Source organism: Schistocerca gregaria, chromosome 8, assembly GCF_023897955.1.
Source record: "Schistocerca gregaria isolate iqSchGreg1 chromosome 8, iqSchGreg1.2, whole genome shotgun sequence".
Taxonomy (NCBI): Eukaryota; Metazoa; Arthropoda; class Insecta; order Orthoptera; family Acrididae; genus Schistocerca; species Schistocerca gregaria.
Genome location: NC_064927.1, coordinates 165,082,488 through 165,096,591, shown reverse-complemented (window position 1 = coordinate 165,096,591; position 14,104 = coordinate 165,082,488). Strand labels below are relative to the sequence as shown.

Genomic DNA, 14,104 nt, shown 5'->3' with positions numbered 1-14,104 from the left:
GGATCATCTTCTTTTTCTTGTCCTTTTCTCCTCCAACTGTACAGCGTCAGCACGGTTATTAAAGCACGTGGCATGGTTAATATAAGCGATGGTCAGATATCCTGCCCGTCGCCACCCCGTTGCCCCCAGGACAAGACATGTGTACGCCAACTGCCTGAGTGTAGAGTTATTCGTGTGAAAGTGTGCAAAATCTTTCTAAATTGCTGTGAATGATGTAACTTATGATGGGACTTGGCTCGCAGCTAGTATTCAACTAGTCAGATTTTGGAAACCACCTAAATACCACACCCAGGCTGACCAGCACGGTGACGGTTGTCATTAACCAGCAGGACTTTCGATACGTGCCAATACAACCGTCTCAGCAGAGGAATGTAACGACAGCACAGTTCCCAGTCCTCGAGCGCACAAAATCTCCAGGCCGGCCTGGAAATGAAACCGGGCCCAGTCGGTTAGCAATCCGCCGTGGCGAGCGCGCAGCTACCAAGGCGGACAGAGAGGACTCGACATGGGGCGGTGGCGGTGCTCTGACACGCACGAATACCTGGTAAGGCCAGAATAACAAAGAGAAACAGGAAAAGAAAGCGAACATGTAAACCAAGAAGATTATACACTCCTGGAAATTGAAATAAGAACACCGTGAATTCATTGTCCCAGGAAAGGGAAACTTTATTGACACATTACTGGGGTCAGATACATCACATGATCACACTGACAGAACCACAGGCACATAGACACAGGCAACAGAGCATGCACAATGTCGGCACTAGTACAGTGTATATGCACCTTTCGCAGCAATGCAGGCTGCTATTCTCCCATGGAGACGATCGTAGAGATGCTGGATGTAGTCCTGTGGAACGGCTTGCCATGCCATTTCCACCTGGCGCCTCAGTTGGACCAGCGTTCGTGCTGGACGTGCAGACCGCGTGAGACGACGCTTCATCCAGTCCCAAACATGCTCAATGGAGGACAGATCCGGAGATCTTGCTGGCCAGGGTAGTTGACTTAAACCTTCTAGAGCACGTTGGGTGGCACGGGATACATGCGGACGTGCATTGTCCTGTTGGAACAGCAAGTTTCCTTGCCGGTCTAGGAATGGTAGAACGATGGGTTCGATGACGGTTTGGATATACCGTGCACTATTCAGTGTCCCCTCGACGATCACCAGAGGTGTACGGCCAGTGTAGGAGATCGCTCCCCACACCATGATGCCGGGTGTTGGCCCTGTGTGCCTCGGTCGTATGCAGTCCTGATTGTGGCGCTCACCTTCACGGCGCCAAACACGCATACGACCATCATTGGCACCAAGGCAGAAGCGACTTTCATCGCTGAAGACGACACGTCTCCATTCGTCCCTCCATTCACGCCTGTCGCGACACCACTGGAGGAGAGGTGCACGATGTTGGGGCGTGAGCGGAAGACGGCCTAACGGTGTGCGGGACCGTAGCCCAGCTTCATGGAGACGGTTGCGAATGGTCCTCGCCGATACCCCAGGAGCAACAGTGTCCCTAATTTGCTGGGAAGTGGCGGTGCGATCCCCTACGGCACTGCGTAGGATCCTACGGTCTTGGCGTGCATCCGTGCGTCGCTGCGGTCCGGTCCCAGGTCGACGGGCACGTGCATCTTCCGCCGACCACTGGCGACAACATCGTTGTACTGTGGAGACCTCACGCCCCACGTGTTGAGCAATTCGGCGGTACGTCCACCCGGCCTCCCGCATGCCCGCTATACGCCCTCGCTCAAAGTCCGTCAACTGCACATACGGTACACGTCCACGCTGTCGCGGCATGCTACCAGTGTTAAAGACTGCGATGGAGCTCCGTATGCCACGGCAAACTGGCTGACACTGACGGCGGCGGTGCACAAATGCTGCGCAGCTAGCACCATTCGGCGGCCAACACCGCGGTTCCTGGTGTGTCCGCTGTGCCGTGCGTGTGATCATTGCTGGTACAGCCCTCTCGCAGTGTCCGGAGCAAGTATGGTGGGTCTGACACACCGGTGTCAATGTGTTCTTTTTTCCATTTCCAGGAGTGTATTAGTAACAATACAGGTGAATCACCGATCGAATATGGGGAGTTTCAAAATGAGTATCAGAGATTTAAGGCTTTGTAGCATTTGTTACATTGAAATTACCATTATAAATAATACATGGAATGAAAGAGCGACTCAAACAGTTTTTCTTATGTCAATGATAAAATCCGATACTGTTTTGGAGGATTTAGGATTAAATAACATACTTTTGTATGTCATGTACCAGAGATGCACTATTTTAACATTTTTAACCTATTCTAATCTTAGTTATGCATCCGTTGTAGACTCACATTTTAATGTCCGTATAGCGATCTTTGTCAAAGAATTTCTGTTGGATTTGTTTAGCTTTGATTATCTTAACCATGTGAATAGCTATTGTTATTCATTTTTTAAAATCTCGTAGGTGCACCTGACGATGGGACATTTGTCCTAAAAGTAGATAGTGCTTTCCTTTACAGAAGTAATGGTTTTACACTTGTAACGCTTTTTATCATTGAGAATGAATAATAGTAGTGGATGTCCCATGAAGAGACAGGCGTTTCGTATAGGTGTTCAATGAGGGCACCATTCGTCACGTGGCACCCCTCGAATAAACGAGTGAGTGCTTGTCTGGAGCAACTGTTACAACAACTGCTTCCATCCGGTTTCTTATGACGAGTAGATCAGCTGGTAGCGCATACACACGATCCTTTATGAGCCCCCACAGGTATAAACCATATGCCGTCAATCGCGTGAACGTGGAGGCCATGCGAAAGAAGCTCTGTCAGACAGACCCTCGCGGCCGGTTCAGCAGCCATGTACAACGTCTATATATGAAATGAATACCCTTAGCTGCATACATACGTTGATATAAGTCAACGGTGGCTCAGATCGTAGAGCGTCTGCCATGTAAGCAGGAGATCCCGGGTTCGACTCCCGGTCGGGGTACACGTTTTTAACTGTCCCCGTTGGTTTATATCAATGCCTGTATGCAGCTAACGGTATTCATTTCATAGGTACAACGTCGTTTCATCAGTCGCGTACTGAGTTGCTGCCAAATAAAGTTCTATGTCTCAGCTTCTTCCAATTGACGAGAGAGCCATAGTTCTAACGCATCAAGAAAACAAATAACAGTTACAGTTTCTTCACTGAATGAGAAAGGTCCATATACTTTCCGCCACGATTTGGCACTAAAATATTCAATTTAGGGGAGTCCTGTTGCAACTATTCCACCTCATGGAGATTTTCTGACCCCCCAAGGGCATACGTTGTGTTCACATTTCCGCTTAGGTAAAATGTCGATTCATCACTGAAGACGACACCACCCAAAAACCTTCAGAGTCGTGCAGCAACACTTCGTTTGTAAAGTTCGCATGTAAACCGTAGTCTATAGGCCTTAGAGCTTTTAAAAGCTGCAAACATAGGGATGGACTACAAGCGTCTCCTTAAAAGATTCCACACATACGTCACTAGAATTGCTACTTTAGAACAATTCATTCGCACTGTTTTCTTAGAGCTACTTACGTGATTACAATGGAACATTACACGGAACGCAGATTGCACTGTAACAACAGAATCACTGTATGTGGACTGTAAAAACAAAAAGCTTTCTGTTCAGTACTCACCATCTTTGCAAGGAGCGCTACCTAGTTAAAAACACAGGAAAAAGTGGATGTGCATGTGCACATGTTGGAAGACCCAAGCACTTGTTGACTTGTCCTCTCCCATTTTTTCCCATTTTTATCACTCACACGAAATGTCATCGGTGTGAGAGTGTCGATTGAAGTCAAGGAATAATGTGTGATCAGATGCTGAGAGCTCTGACTTCATTTGGTCTACTTATATCGGGTGTTGTCTCTGGCCTCGTTTCTATATTTTTTAATGAATCTGCGAGTGTGGCCCCCTGCGAGGAGCGGTGCGCTTGAGAGAACCGCGTTTTGTCGGGCCAGACAGTTGCAAGTAGGTGGCCAGTGAGTGAGAATAGCGGGGTGCCGACAGGGGGGACTCCTTCTGTGACTCCTCTGTGAACCGAGGTATTAAATTCCCTTGCACTTCGCTTCCTCACTGCAGTTGTGCCTCGAGAATGGCATGGTGCCCTGTGGCGGACTCCTCTGTTAACCGAGGTATTAAATTCCCTTGCACATTGCTACCTCCTTACAGATGTGCCCTGAGAATGGCAGGGTGTGCTCCTGTAGAAATATTGGCGGTGGTCGGCGACGTCACCCGGCAGCAAACCCTTAAGTTATTTGAACGTCCTTGAGCATGGTCGGCAGTACGCCTTTGCATCATCTGGGACGCGTCAGGTGCCTCGCAAAATAGTATTACTGCTGAGTACGGCAAACTGGTCGCCTTCTCGGCGCCAGGCACTCTGAAGGCGTCGTCGTCAAAACTTGATCTCAGACACAGTGGGATGCTCAACAAGTAGGCGCCAGACACAGACGTTGTTATGCAGTTCCTCACACCTATGTGAGAGCGAGATGGTTGGAGGACTGGAGGTGGTTCATGCTGACGTCGTAGAGGCCACTCAAATCTGGCGGCAAGTCTCTGCATTGCAGCTGGATTTTGCGTGGTGGTTTTGGAGGGGTTGTGCCAGACATAAGGTGTGCAAGTATTTGGCGTATGATGTCGCGCACAGCCATGATTGGAAGTGTTTAAGCGTGCAGGGCCGAGGCGCGCTAATTTTGCAGAGTTGGTACGCCGAGGAGAATTTACGGTGAGTCTCATCTGGGCGGCCAGAGACCGTGCTTCATCGTGGAGGGGTAGATTGACATTAGGAGCAGCTCGGATAGAGTTTTGCAGATCCGATTCGTAATTGGCGGTAGGTATAAGTTATCTTCCGAGTCATAGACCGGTCGAGAAGTTATTCACGGGCGGAGCTCGTAACAGAGGTTGGTAATCCTGTTTGCAGCCTGGACAGCAACCCAGTGCTGACACCTAAGAGCGACTCAACTTCACAGCACCGGCAAAAAACGAACTGGTTTATTCATGCTGACAGTTACGTGCACCACAGAATTGCGCCAAGCCAAGGGTTTTTGCATGTGCGCAGCTATAAATCATCCCGCGCACAGCTACTTACTCGATCACTGTTCATTGCGTAGCCATGTTTTTAAGCTATTTGAAGAATAACGCAGGGATCCGTAGTTACATAGTGGGTCTGCACTTTGCCAACAGCTCATTCTCAGCTACCTTTGATCGTCGATGATATTACAGAATCACTACGTTGGCTATTAAATTATCTCTATCTCTTAAGAAAATAAATCTTGTAGAGATACCCAATCTGATTATCACTTCAATAGTTAACGTATGACGTTTAATATCTTGTCCCTCTGCCATATAATTTTGGGGGATCTTAATTAAACAAATTATCACGAAAATAAATTATGACGCAGGTGACAACTCTTGTACTGTCCTCTGGGTGGTACAAATAATTCTGTCATCGTAAACTATTGCCCATAAAGCGATAGAGAAAGCGGCACCTCAAGGGGGATAGAGTGTACTTGCCTTGCAGATGCAGATTTTTGTGGCATTACGTGGACATCCCAACTCTCCTCCCCGGCACCTCGGAAAATATACAAAACAGAGATTCTCTTTCGTGCGATGTATTATTTATAATTTTAAGTTGAATGTAATCAATGCTACAAAGTCTTAAAACCGTGGTTCATGTTTTAATACCCCGCATAACCTTGAATTCAATTTCCTGGAAATTAATTTCCTGACATGTTTATGACAGAGTAAAAAATTCATACTCATTAATTATAAAAAAGTAACTTTACTTTTGACTGACAGATGTAAATATTGCTACAATAAAAAATTTTGATTGAAATGACATGATTCTAGTCTAATTTTTAGATAGGCATACTGTTAATGTGTACCTAAAATTTCATGCATCTAAATGGGCTGATATTTGGTTCGCAGATTCCAAGTGTAGGCTGGCAGATATAGAAAAGTCAGTATGAGAACTAATGTGATTAATTGTACGACGGCTATCCAAAAAGTAATAGGCGTGTTGATCTATCGCGGCGACGAGCGGGTCTGCAGCCATCATCTTGGTGCCATAACGTTCCCACACTCACTGTGCATCGAGCGGTGGTAGCATGTCGTCAGTGTGGCTGCTTTACTTACTGTAGCGTGTTAAAATGTGCGCTGGAGTAGATAATGCCGCGACTTGTGAAGTGCGTTCTGTGGTTACGTTCTTGTTGGCAAAAAACTGCAAACCAATTGAAATTTATCGCGACCTTTGCGATCTGCAAGGAAAAGGAATACCGAGTGAAAGCCCAGTGAGACAATGGTGGACTGAGTTTAAAAAGGCACGGTGTTCACGATGAGGATCGCAGTGTTAGGCCTAGTTTTGTGACTGACAAACTGGTGATGAAAACTAACGACAAAATTTGTAAAAATCATCGTTTCACGATTACGGAACTTTCACAACATTCTCCCTAAAATTTCACAGTTTCGTGCATAAAACTATGGCGGAGACGCTTGGTTGTCACAAATTTTGTACTACGTGGGTTCCTAAACTCCGATCGCAGGCCCCAGATTTCTACAGAGACGGTACTGAAAAACTTGTGCCGCGATATAATTACTGCCTCATTTTGAATGTCGATTATGTAGAAAAATGGCTTAAGACTGCACCTTTAAAATTTACATAATAAAATTTGAAACTTCCTGGCAGATTAAAAATGTGTGCCCGACCGAGACTCGAACTCGGGACCTTTGCCTTTCGCGGGCAAGTGCTCTACCATCTGAGCTACCGAAGCACGACTCACTCCCGGTACTCACAGCTTTACTTCTGCGTAGAGACGGATACTGGCAGAAGTAAAGCTGTGAGTACCTGGCGTGAGTCGTGCTTCGGTAGCTCAGATGAGACGGATACTGGTAGAAGTAAAGCTGTGAGTACCGGGCGTGAGTCGTGCTTCGGTAGCTCAGATGGTAGAGCACTTGCCCGCGAAAGGCAAAGGTCCCGAGTTCGAGTCTCGGTCGGGCACAGTTTTAATCTGCCAGGAAGTTTCATATCAGCGCACACTCCGCTGCAGAGTGAAAATCTCATTCTGGAAACATCCCCCAGGCTGTGGCTAAGCCATGTCTCCGCAATATCCTTTCTTTCAGGAGTGCTAGTTCTGCAAGGTTCGCAGGAGAGCTTCTGTAAAGTTTGGAAGGTAGGAGACGGATACTGGCAGAAGTAAAGCTGTGAGTACCGGGCGTGAGTCGTGCTTCGGTAGCTCAGATGGTAGAGCACTTGCCCGCGAAAGTCAAAGGTCCCGAGTTCGAGTCTCGGTCGGGCACACAGTTTTAATCTGCCAGGAAGTTTCATATCAGCGCACACTCCGCTGCAGAGTGAAAATCTCATTCTGGATAATAAAATTTGTTTATTCCATATTCTTAATTTTTTGTTTGAAAACGTCTGTTACTTACTGGACAGCCCTCGCATATCAAAATGTTCTGCAAGAAGGCCCCTATTGTTCTACAGTTTCACCCCAATAAGCTACTCATCCCTATTGTTCGTATTTTTCGAGGTGTTCACAGGCAATATAACTTAAGGCAAATGACAAGATGGCTCCTTTGAAAACGGCACGGTCGATTTCCTTGCCCATTCTTCCCTTCATCCAAGCTTCAGCTCCGTCCCTAATGTCATAGTTGTATATCGGATTAACGTTCCTTGCTTCAGTGAACGTATAAATCGGTGTTAGCACTAAAGCGACTAATTTGCTGTGACCAGAGTTTTTATTCGAGTGAGTCTAGACTTAGAACAGCGCACCTGCTCTCGTAGACGATATCCGGATGTAGAGTCTCTGCGATGATCCAGCAGCGGCCCAGAAGCAGCGCCGTGTAGATCTGCAGCGTAAACACCAGCAGCGTCAGAGGGATACCCAGCCACCCTGTGGGCATGCGCACAAACTGGTGGTGAGTATAAGTTCCACACAAGGGGCATTCTGGCAATGGAGCAAAATTCCGCTCTTCATCCACGGTGCATATAGTTTTATTCTGAAAATTTAGTCGTCATTTGCACAATCAGAAAATTTTCTTCCCTTTACGGTTATCAACCGACTGACCTGTCGTCTTCAGAAGATTTTTGAGTAGATGACAATATGTTCATCACAAAAGCATAATGACAAGACATGTCAAAAAATTTACATATTGTATCCGATAATTGTAAACACAGACTGGTAATTTACAGTTAATGGATCACATTCGTGTACATAGTCAAGTTGTTGCATATAAATGTGTTGATCACAAAATATTGCTCCAGAGGTTGGACCAATACAGAATAAGGGCAGTAGCTCACAACTGGTTCACCTCTTAGTTTAGCAACAGACAGCAAAAGGTCATTATTCACTATGATGAGAATTGCTGTGATGTGGGGTCTGAGTGGGGTACGGTCCCTAGGGATCAATATTGGGCCCACTCCTGTTTCTTATTTATATAAATGATATGCCCTCTAGTATTACGGGTAACTCTACAATATTTCTGTTGTGTTGGCAGAAGAGCCAACACGCGTTTTAGCTCACCCAGGCTGGCGTGAGGAGGGAAGAACTATAGTGACGTGAGGTCTGAACATGACTAGGAATTAGAATTCAGAAAGCGGACGTAATTAGTTTGATAGTTAACTTTAATCCATTAATGATGAACGTCGCTCTTGACGGTACATGAGTCACAATATCAATATCAATAGTAACTGAATATGGCGCCTTGGTAGGTCGTAGCAAATGACGTAGCTGATGGCTATGCTAAACTGTCGTCTCGGCAAATGGGAGCGTATGTAGACAGAGAAACATCGCTATCAAAGTCGGCTGTACTACAGGGTCGAGTGCCAGGGAGTCTCTCTAGACTAGACCTGCCGTGTGGCGGCGCTCTGTCTGCAATCACTGATAGTGGCGACACGAGGGTATACTAACGGACCGCGGCCGATTTAAAGGCTACCACCTAGCAAGTGTGGTGTCTGGCGGTGACACCATTATTTCTATTTTCTGATGACTCTAGCCTCGTAGCAAAGGATGTAGTGTGGAACATTGGACTAGTTTCAAATAGTAATTTTCATGACCTAAGTTCATGGCTTGTAGAAAATAAAGAACGCTAAATCACAATAACACTTTGTTTTTACAGTTTCTAACACACAATTCAACAAAACCTGACGTATTAATTTCACAAAATGGTCACATGCTTAGTGATACTGAACAGTACAAATTTTTAGGTGTTCAGATAGATAGTAATCTGTCTTGGAAAGCCCCCGTTCAGAATCTTGTTCATAGACTTAATACTGCCATTTTTACTGTTCCAACGGTATCTGAAGTGAGTGATCGTTCGACACGAAAATTAGTGTACTTTGCTTATTTTCATTCGTTTATGTCGTATGGTATTATATTTTGGGGTAACTCTTCCCATTCTAAAAGGATATTTTTGGCTCAGAAACGGGCGGTTCGGCCAATAAGCGATGTAAGTTCGTGAACCTTTTCTCGACTTGTGTTCACTAGTCTGGGTTTTTTGACATTGGCCTCTCAATAAAGGGTGTCCACAATGAGACTCCAACATTTTAATATCCTATATCTTTCTCATTTCAGATGGTGGACCTGTGAATCCTCATGGGGTAAACAGAGCAACTCAACAAGTTTGTGGTGTGCAAATTTGATACGCCAAGTGGCCGTAGTGGAGGTGCAATCAGTTGTTTTTGTAAAATGGAGGGTATGAAGGAGCGTGCACAAGTGGTCTGGTGGTATGCAGAGACAAAACTTTCGTCGAGTTTACAACAAAGCGCCCCCGTCGTTCAAGGCTGCAAAGTAGTGGTGTGATCATTTTTTGGCTACTGGGAGTGTTGCGAAAGGGCATGGTGGTGGTAAGCCTGGGCTCAGTGAACATCATGTGGAACAAGTGCGGCGGTCATTCGAACAAAGTCCACAGAACACATTGCGACAGGCAGCACGAGAACTTCGTATGAAGCGTTCAAAAGTACACAAAGTGCTTCATCAGCGATTACGTTTGTACGCATATAAAGTGCAGATTGTGCAAGAAATCAAGCCTGATTATCGACCAAAGCGAGAAGAATTTGCATGTGTCATGTTTGATCGCACTGCCGCTGACGAGACATTTTTATTGTTTACTGACGCGGCAACCTTTCACGTGTCAGGGGCTGTCAATCGTCACAATGTGCGCATCTGGGGGTCCGAAAATCCACGTGTATCCAGGGAACACATGCGCGACAGTCCGAAAGTTAATATGTGGTGTGGTTTGATGATAAATATCATTGTTGGGCCGTTTATCTTTCAGGAGCCGACTGTGGATGGAGCCATCTACCTCGACATGTTGGAACAATTTGCCGTGCCACAGATAACACACCTGCAGCCAAATGTGACGTTTCAACAGGACGGTGCACCACCCCATTGCAGCCTTGATAACCGAAAACTTTTCAATGACACATTCCCGCAACGATGGACTGCCCACGGAGATCCAATTCCTTGGCCCGACATAACCCCCCTCGATTTTTTCTTGTGGGGTTATGTGAAAGCCCGGGTATACGCTACACCAGTAAAGCACCTGCAAGACTTGAAACAGCGCATAAGAATTGTCATCCAGTCTGTCACAGAACAGATGCTCTGCAATACATGGCACGAAATCGATTATAGACTTGATATTCTTCGCGCTACCCGTGGTGCCCATGTTCAAGTGTACTGCACCGTCCACCTGAGTATGAAAACTTGATGAGCTGCTGTAATGATTTCCCTGTATTTGTTCGTCAATAAATTGTGTTTCCTCTCAGATTTCATGAGTTCCAATGTTTGAGTCTCATTATGGACACCCTGTATATATATTCCATACTATCATTTCTTGTTAAAATATTAACTTGTTCGCAACAATAAGCAACTTTCACTCAGTTAATACTCGGCAGAAATCAAACCTGCATTTGGATCGGACTTCCTTAACTCTTGTGCAGAAAGGTGTGCAGTATACTGCTGCATCCATTTTCAATTAGCTACCGTTAGAAATCAAAAATCTTAGTAGTAACCCACGCGCTTTCAAATCGACACTGAAGAGTTCCTTCAGTCGTCACTCCCTCTATTCAGTCGAGGAGTTCCTTGAAAAATTAAGCTGATTCTTGTTGTATTGCTGGCTGCGTTTACTTAAACTTATGGACTTTTTCGGGTTCATAAACTGTTTATTTTTACCCGTTTTTACTTTTATGTTGTAATTTCATGTACTGACATGTTCCATGACCTTGAAGATTTGCTCCTCAATTTGGTCCTACGGAACTTGACGTGTAAGTAAATAAATAAATAAATAAAAATACAATATTGCGCTTACAGTTATTATATGTAATATCCACTGAGGTGACCGATAACGATATGCACGTATACAGATGGCGGTAGTATCACGTACACAAGATATGAAAGGGCAGTACATCGGCGGAGCTGTCATTTGTACTCAGATGATACATGCGAAAAGCTTTCGTGATTACGGCAGCACGACAGAAATTAACAGGCGCTGAATGCAGAATGGTAGTTGGAACTAGACGTATGAGCCATTTCATTCCGGAAATCGTTAGGGAATTCTAAGACAGAGAGTGTGTTGTGAATACCAAATTTCAGGCATTACCTCTCACCACGGACAACGCAGTGACCGACGTCCTTCGCTTAACGACCGGGAGCAGAGGTGTTTGCGTAGAGATGTCAGTGCTAACAGACAAGCAACGTTGCTTGAAATAACTGCAGAAATTAATGTGGGACTTACGACGAGCGTATCCCTTAGGACGTGAGTCGAAATTTGGCGTTCACGGACTGTGGCAGCAGACGACCGACGCGAGTGCCTTTGCCAACAGCACGACATCGCCTGAAGCGCCTCTACTGGGCTCTTCACCATATCGGTTGGATTCTTGGCGACAGGAAAACCGTGGGCTGGTCATATGAGTCCCGAGTTCAATTGGTAAGAGCTGATGGTGGGGGTTCGATTGTCGCACAGATCCCCGAAGGTATGGACTCAAGTTGACGACAATGCACTGTGCCAGCTCTGTGGGGCTGTATTTACATGGAATAGACTGGATCCTCTGGTCTAACTGAACCGACCATCGACTGGTAATAGTTATATTCAACTTCTTGAAGACCATTTGCTGCCACTGATGGACAGAATTTTTATGGATGACAATACGCCATGTCACTGGGCCACAGTTGTTCGCAGTTCGTTTGAATAACATTCTGGACAATTTGAGCGAATGATTTGGCTACCCATCGAACATTTATAGGACATAATCGAGAGTTCATTTGCTGCAAAAAATGCTGTCTGGCAACTCTTTCGCAGTTATGGACGGCTATAGAGGCAGCAGCGCTCAATATTACTGCAGAGAACTTTCCAAGTGAAGTTGCTGCACTACGCCGGGAAAAGGAGATCCGACAGGATATTAGGAGATATGCCACGACTTTTGTCACCTCTTTGTATGTCCTTTCTTATAATTCATGGTATTATGCTTCTGTGATGAAGGTACTGTCATCTACTAAATCAATATTAAGTTTCTGAAGACGACAGATGAATCAGTTAGAAGTGGAAAAGAAATGTTTTCTCCTTGTGCAACTGACGACTGCATTTTATTCTGAAATACATACCACAGTTGTTAAGAAAGTAACAGCTATGAATAAAGGTAGGTGTACATAGTTTTACAAAGAAAGAATTAAGTATACGAGGTGATACAAGAGTTAGTCATAAAGTTTTAATTTATCACCTGTAAGAAATAAAATTATGTAGTTATTTGTTTGTTTACTGGAATATGATTACAAACCTGTTGCATATTGAATTCCCTGCGCCATAGGACCGTAGCACACCGCAAGAGGAGCCGAAACACAATGGACAAATCTGTCCATAAAATAAAGTACTGTGCAGTAGTTCGTTTTCGAGAGATTTGGAAACATTGCAGCTTTATTAGGATAATCTAGACGGCTCAAGAAGTCAGGAGAACTGACGCATTTGCGACGTGTCCGCTGCTGTAGAAAACGACCTACCGATCGATACGTCAGGGGTGCACTAAACAAAGGAAGCATCTACTCGGATAACAGAGTATTTGTGCAGTGTACATGGAGGTTTCTTAGCTAGACTGTAGTTTGACGTACTCTGATGAACACTCGCCGGTCGATACGCGGAAAAGGAAATCTGATGGCGCTCAGAGTAAAGATACTCCGAATGTCAAAATTTTATCAGTAAATTGTTTAAGTATTCGTAACAAAGTTTCCGAATTCACAGCTCCCCATGAATGTACCTGTACTCAAATTATTCTTGAGAGCGAGAGCTGGCTGAAACATAAAGCAGGAAGCTCTAAGATATTTATCGTGTAGTAGAAGGCATATCGGAAAAATGTCGTAGGAGTGGGAGTGTTCATTGCACTTGACAAAAGTATTATTTCAATTGAGGTCTAAGTTGAGTGTTATCTGGTTGCGTATAACAGGAGTAGGTCAGACCATGTTAATTGTTGGATATTTTTACCGGCCATCCCATACCGCTGTGACAGCTCTAGCTTCATTCAAAGAAAGTCTATGGTTAGTAGCCCGTAAATAACGAGATCATGCAATACTAGCTGGAGGTGACTATAACTCACTGAGTATAAAGTGGGACTTCCGTGAGTTCATTGCAAGGTATACTGACAGACGGTCTTGGAAGTACTTCCGAACACTTTTTCTGGAAACTGTTTAGAACAGCTACTTTGGCAGCCTACAAGCAGTGGAAATATCTTAGACCTTGTAGCTACAAACAGAGCGACCCTTATCGACCGAGTCGATAAAGTGACAGGGAATAGTGGTCAAGTTGTAATTATAGCAACTGTGGTTACGAAAGTTAATAAATTCGTCAAGAAGGCTAGGAGAGTTCTCCTACCAGAAAGAGCAGGTAAGCAGTTTTTAGCATGTCACTAAGACACCTGAAATGACACCACTTAGTTCCAGTAAGATGGATGTAGAGGAATTATGGGCAGAGTTTAAACAGATTGTAAATCGTGGTCTGTAGAACTTCGTGCCCAGTAAGTGGATTAAGGACGCAAAAGACCCACAATGGTTACACAACAAAATTCGGAAAATTCTGAGGAAGCAAACGTTTTTGTACTCCCGATTCAAAAGAGAAGGCGCTTATGACG

The 14,104-nt window shown here is 45.0% G+C and overlaps 1 protein-coding gene across 1 annotated transcript in view; it reads right to left on the bottom strand.

Moving 5' to 3' along the window:
* The window catches only part of LOC126284454 (uncharacterized), a 191,458-nt gene that overhangs the window by 73,801 nt on the left and 103,553 nt on the right, over positions 1-14,104 (bottom strand). Inside the window, exon 3 of the mRNA XM_049983374.1 lies at positions 7,763-7,883. Coding sequence (XP_049839331.1) covers positions 7,763-7,883 — 121 coding nt within the window. The remainder of the gene's footprint in view (positions 1-7,762; positions 7,884-14,104) is intronic.